The following is a 6500-nucleotide window of genomic DNA, read 5'->3' on the forward strand; positions in this document are numbered from 1 at the left end:
CACCCGTGATAAGAATGTGTTTTGCAAAGAAAGTGACAAAGTGGCCAAAATCCATCCTTTCAAATGGAGTCCAAGGAAAAAGTAGTCCCTGAAGTTGACAGAATCAGCTGCTTCTTTCCAGCATGCGATTGTCTGGCTCACTCATTGCGCATGCGCGTGTGTGAGAGCGAGCGAGGGAGAGGGAGAGAGAGAGAGTAATACTAGCCCCAGCTGGTCCCAGCAGCCTTATAATAGCGAGCTCCACATCCCGGAGTTTGAATGAAAGCTGAGCCCGGCGGACGGAGCGCTTCGCCTCACATCGCCGCCGCGGAGCTTCCCCGGGAGTCACGGCCGAATATCGCCCCCTTTTTTCGGATAGACCGCTTAGACAGCGCCCCCCTCGCCATGGTCCCCCAGTCAGCTTCTGGCCAGGAAAGCACTCGTTTCTAGAAAGTCCTCCTCTTCCCTCCCTCCAGCCAGCTCCTTTTTACGCAAGCGGGATGGCTCTTTGGCTTCTCCTCGGGCTCTCCGCCGTAGCCGCGTGGACTTGCCAGGCGGGGGGTCGGGAACTGGACCGGGAGCGAGACCGGGAGCGCGAGCGGTTGGCCCAGGACACGGTGACGGAACATATGCACATGTTGTACGACAAGTACAACAAGGCGGGTTTTCCTTTCAAGGATGGCAACACGGTGCGAAGTTTCAAGGCGCATTGGGGTACGTTAAAGCGAATCTTTACATAAAAATACCGGATCGTGACTTTTAAGCATGTCCTTTAGAAAAACAACAACTGTTAAATGCTTCAAATTGGACGTTGAAACATGCAGTTTTTGGTACAATTTTGATCAGCTAAGTCAAGTTAATGCATGTTTTTTGTTCAAAAGTAAAAGTTTGTGTTCATGAAATTGTAGTTTTAATGGATTTGGGCTTTATTTACGGCGTCAACTTTGTTATGTCCGTCGTAACAGCGCAAGGTGTTTGTTGGTGTTTATCGCCCCCTGTTGGTTGTTGCTAGAGGTGCATGCGAGATTTTCATTAGGTACACCTACTCATTTTTTTAGATAACTATAGGTAAAAAAATAATATTGGCAGGTTTATAGAATGCAAAATTTGTTTAAAAAAATACTGGTGTCTTATTAACAGAAAAAAACATGATTTAAATTGCCATATTTTTTTATTCATGCTTATGTTACATATGTGTATATTCATCTTTAATCTCAAATTTTTGAAAAACAATTTACCAGAATTGAGCAAACTTGGTCATCAAAAATCGCTTTTGGTGAAGTTTTTTGAACAAAACGGGTATTTGAACCAAAAATGGTTGTGCTAAAACAAGAAGCACCTGACTTCAATCCACTAATTACAATTATAGGACACCAGATTGCTAAAAAAAAAATCTCTTACTCATTGGAACCAAAAACTGTTGCAACTTAAACATGTTGGTCTAATTTTTTTGTTTATTTTGCCCAAAATTGACCATCCTGTCCCCCCCTTCCAGGCACAATCAACCAAAAACAACTCCAAATCTTCAACTTGACATCCCTCACCAAATCGGAAGACGTCCTCTCCGCCACTCTCCACTACTACATCGGCGACCTCCGCAACGCCACGCGACCCTGCGGCGGGCGTCGAGGCTGCCGACGCGGCCACGTCCACGCCGTGGTGTGGAGCTTCGCCCCCGAGGCCGAGCGGACCAGGACTCTGGGCCAATTCCGCGTCAACGTCTCCACCCACTCCCGGGACTTCATCTCCTGGCAGTGGAAGGACATCACCCGGGCTGTCAATCAAGCCAAAGCTCACGGCCAGCTCCTCATCGGGATGGAGGTATCCTCACGAGGATCCCGCCCCTGGAAAGAACTCCTCGCCGACCGCTCCCCTTACGTTCTAGTCTACGCCAACGATTCGGCCATTTCGGAGCCCGAAAGCGTAGTAGCCGCCTTGAGGGGGCGTCGTAACGCCACCGAGACTAGCTCCTCCCCCAGGTCTAGACGCTCCCCCCACGTCCCGCTACCGCTACAAAACAACGAACTTCCCGGGCCAGAGTACCCCTACGAGTCGGCGGCGGCGCCCGTTTGGGACGAATCAGGCCCCCTAGAGGGCTTCCGGGGCGAGCGAGGTCGCCGCCCCCCCCGCAAAAAGAGTCGCAAGAACCCCCTGTTGCAGTTTGATGAGCGTACCATCAAGAAGGCCCGAAAGAAGCAGTGGAATCCGCCGCGGAATTGCGCACGCCGATACCTCAAAGTGGACTTTGCCGACATTGGTTGGAGCGAGTGGATTATTTCGCCAAAGTCTTTCGACGCCTACTACTGCTCCGGGTCTTGCCAGTTCCCCATGCCCAAGGTAAGTCTTTTTTTGATTATTTTTTTCGTGGTTCCCGAAATGACCGCTAGAGGGCGACAAATGTTTATTAAAAAGGCATCGCGAGAGAACTAATGTAATCGTCATTGATAAATAGAAAGGATTTAAATGGAAAAATAGGGCGGAAATGTGAACAAATGTTTTTTAATCTAAATGAAGGCTTTGAAAACGACTAGGTACTAAAAAAAGTAGATAAAATTGGGTTGTTTTAGGCCATTTTAAGGCATTTTCTATTGATTTTTGGTCGTTTTCTGGTAATTTGAGGGCATTTTTGGGTCTCCCTCATGTTGAGGGAACTTATTTTGTTGATTGGGACGAAAATAATACAAAAAAGTCGATTAACTGTTGTCTCTCTAAGTGAATGTTACAAAATGTGTTTTTATTGATTTATTATGTGATATATAGCAATTATTATGTCGTACAAGTCTCGTATCGCTTTAAAAATGGTCTGAACCGATCATTACGCCTGTCTTATTGATTTTTTTAAAAAACATGTAGGTTGCCATTGCGACGTGTAGTAATCATGCCTGACCATAGGAGGCCACTGTTTCCCACTTTAAAATCCCACCATTGACCACTTAAACTTTTATTTTCTTCATATTTAGAATCCTTCGCTTGGATTAAATCTAGTTTGAAATTTCAAAAATTCCCAAATAAGATACAATGAAGACCATGTGTTGTTCAAACAAAAAATAATTGATTTTAGTGTCCGTTTTGATCCGTTTAGTTTTTAAAAAAAATGAAATGCAAATATAGCAATAGTGGGCTTCAAATGTAATATGAGGATGAATCGTGATTAGGAATATAAACTCCCACAAATGATATTTAAAGTAAGAGTAGTAAAAATGAAGGCATGAACTTTGTTTGTGTGGCTAACGTGTGTACGTTGGGGGTGCTTTCAGGCTCTGAAGCCTTCCAACCACGCCACCATCCAGAGCATCGTGCGGGCGGTGGGCGTGGTGCCGGGCATCCCCGAGCCCTGCTGCGTCCCGGAGAAAATGTCCTCCCTCAGCATCCTCTTCTTCGACGAGGACAAAAATGTGGTGCTCAAGGTTTACCCTAACATGACCGTGGATTCGTGCGCGTGCCGATAAGAAAAAAAAAAAATCAAAAAAAAAACTTCTCGAATTATTATTTTTCTTTGTTCGCCCCGCTCGCCCCAATAAAAAAAAATGGAAAACCAATTAAATTAAATTAAGACTTAAAAAAAAATCTAAATTTGTGCATGAAAAGGTCAATCATGAAAAAACACTTCCTGTAGCCTTCAAAATAAAAGTTTTTCTTCTTAGACGAGTTTTCCCGTAATCTTATAACCTGATAAAATAAATGAAGGCTTAAAAAATGTCTAAATTTTGCATGAAAAGGTCAACTTTGGAAAAACACTTCCTGTAGCTTTCAAAATAAAACTTTCTCTACTTAAGCGTACTTTCCCGGAACCTTTTATAGCGCAAAAAAATATTTTTGTTAATTTAAAAACCAAAATTAAAAACCACCAACTTAAATTCACATCACAAATTCCCAATTAAATTAATATAAGTAATATTATTATTTTGAAATATTCTTTTTATACACATTTTGGGGACCTCAACCTATTTTTTTATAGCGCAAAAAAAACTTTTTGTTCATTTAAAAACCAAAATAAAAACCACCACCTTCAATCCACATCACAAACTCCCAATTTAATTAATATTAATAATAATATTAGTTTAAAATATTCTTTTTAAAACGTTTTGGGGACCTCAGGCACTGTTAATTGGCAGTTAAATAGTTAAAAGCAGACCCAAAAAAACACATCCTCAGGTTTTTGTATTTTTTTTGGGTGACATCCAAAGCAAAAGAAGTATTTCTACTTACTAAATACTTTAATTGTACATTTTCTTGTATATACTGAACTGCAGCTCATTTTTTAAAAAGTGCCTTTTGTTTCCAAATCTTTGGGAATATGTTTGTGATAAAAGTCTATTATTGTAGAATTTATTCTTTTAAAAATATATATATATTTCAAATCATTTTGATATTTGAGAGACATGTCAATAGAGGTTTTTCTTTTGTACCTTTTCTATATATTTTGTACTTCTATTTCTTAGCAATGCATGCCACACTGTGGAGGTTTTTTTTATTTTTTGGTGTAAATGTTAGCTGGAAAAGAACCAAAACGCTTGTACAAAAAAAGCTTCCGTAAGTATATTTGGATACGTCTTAAAACTATTTATTTGTGTGTAATTTGAGGGTGGCGTGGGCGTTTGACCTCTGACCCTCAGCACAGGTTCGCAACGCTTTCGTAGAAATGAATAAAAAACTATGCAAAAGTATTTTGCTTTCAATTTTGAATTTGTCTTAGAGGACATAGACTTAGATGCCTGTGTCTTACAGTTAGCTGGGATAGGCTCCAGCACCCCCTGTGACGCTTGTCATTTTTTACGAAAAAAACCCTTACTATACTATGCCGTTTTTTAAGAAAAAAGCCTTACTATACTATGTCGTTTTTTAAAGAAAAAGAGCCTTACTATACTATGTCGTTTTATAAAGAAAAAAATCCTTACTATACTATGTCGTTTTTTAAAGAAAAAAAGCCTTACTATACTATGTCGTTTTTTTAAGATAGAAAGCCTTACTATACTGTGTCGTTTTTTAAAGAAAAAAGCCTTACTAAACTATGTCGTTTTTTAACAAAAAAAAGCCTTACTATACTATGTCGTTTTTTAAAGAAATAAGCCTTACTATACTATGTCGTTTTTTAACAAAAAAAGCCTTACTATACTATGTCGTTTTTTTAAGATAAAAAGCCTTATTATACTATGTCGTTTTTTAAGGGAAAAAAGCCTTACTATACTATGTCGTTTTTTAAAGAAAAAAAGCCTTACTATACTATGTCGTTTTTGAAGAAATAAAAGCCTTACTATACTATGTCGTTTTTATCAAAAAATAAAGCCTTACTATACTATGTCGTTTTTACCGAAAATAAAGCCTTACTATACTATGTCGTTTTTTAAAGAAAAAAGCCTTACTATACTATGTCGTTTTTTAAAGACAAAAAAGCCTTACTATACTATGTCGTTTTTTTAAGAAAAAAAGCCTTACTTTACTATGTCGTTTTTATCAAAAAATAAAGCCTTACTATACTATGTCATTTTTTTAACAAAAAAAGCCTTACTATACTACGTCGTTTTTTTAACAAAAAAGCCTTACTATACTATGTCGTTTTTTTTAACTAAAAAGCCTTACTATACTATGTCGTTTTATAAAGAAAAAAACCCTTACTATACTATGTCGTTTTTTTAAGATAAAAAGCCTTACTATACTATGTCGTTTTTTAAAGAAAAAAAGCCTTACTATACTATGCCGTTTTTTAAAGAAAAAAAGCCTTACTATACTATGTCGTTTTTTAAAGAAAAAAAGCCTTACTATACTATGTCGTTTTTTTTAACAAAAAAAAGCCTTACTATACTATGTCGTTTTTTAACAAAAGAAGCCTTACTATACTATGTCGTTTTTTTAACAAAAAAAGCCTTACTATACTGTCGTTTTTTAAAGAAAAAAGCCTTAGTATACTATGTCGTTTTTAAAGAAAAAAGCCTTACTGTACTATGTCGTTTTTTAAAGGAAAAAGCCTTACTATACTATGTGTTTTTTTAAGAAAAAAGCCTTACTATACTATGTCGTTTTTTAAAGAAAAAAAGCCTTACTATACTATGTCGTTTCTTAAAGAAAGAGCTTTAGTTTGATATAATTTACAAACTAGCAACAACACCAAAATGTATCAATTTTTTATTCTTCCTGTGATCATGAAATCATGTGTACACAAGTGAGGATAATAAAAAGGGGAAAATGTATGCCCACAAAAAAGGTAAGTACATAGAAGCTTCAGAAATTTCAACGTGAAATTATAATCTCATATTTGACATCATTAAATAAGGTACATCATGATGGCTGCATAAATAAAAAGTACACTTGTAAAGTATATCTTTTGAACAAATTCAGGAGACGACAAAAAAAAACTTAGCATGAGGATGCTAATGTGTATATAGCATATGGACATTGCTATAATGCTAACATCCTCAGCTAATGCATTGAATAATACAGTAGTGGCGTGGTACGTGTTAGCTAACCAGCAGCTAGCGCCTTGTACCACATGCTAAATATTGTTTGCAGGTTAAACTGAATGA

The 6500-nt window shown here is 37.9% G+C and overlaps 1 protein-coding gene across 1 annotated transcript; it reads left to right on the forward strand.

Moving 5' to 3' along the window:
* Nucleotides 1-3444, forward strand: bmp3 (bone morphogenetic protein 3). Its single transcript, XM_077715909.1, has 3 exons — nucleotides 1-693; nucleotides 1475-2316; nucleotides 3237-3444. The coding sequence occupies exons 1-3, from the start codon at nucleotides 480-482 to the stop codon at nucleotides 3426-3428; spliced, it is 1248 nt and encodes a 415-aa protein (XP_077572035.1). The 5' UTR covers nucleotides 1-479; the 3' UTR covers nucleotides 3429-3444.
* The last annotated feature ends 3056 nt before the right edge of the window (nucleotides 3445-6500 follow it).

This window comes from Stigmatopora nigra, chromosome 4 (assembly GCF_051989575.1).
Source record: "Stigmatopora nigra isolate UIUO_SnigA chromosome 4, RoL_Snig_1.1, whole genome shotgun sequence".
In the NCBI taxonomy this organism is placed as follows: domain Eukaryota; kingdom Metazoa; phylum Chordata; class Actinopteri; order Syngnathiformes; family Syngnathidae; genus Stigmatopora; species Stigmatopora nigra.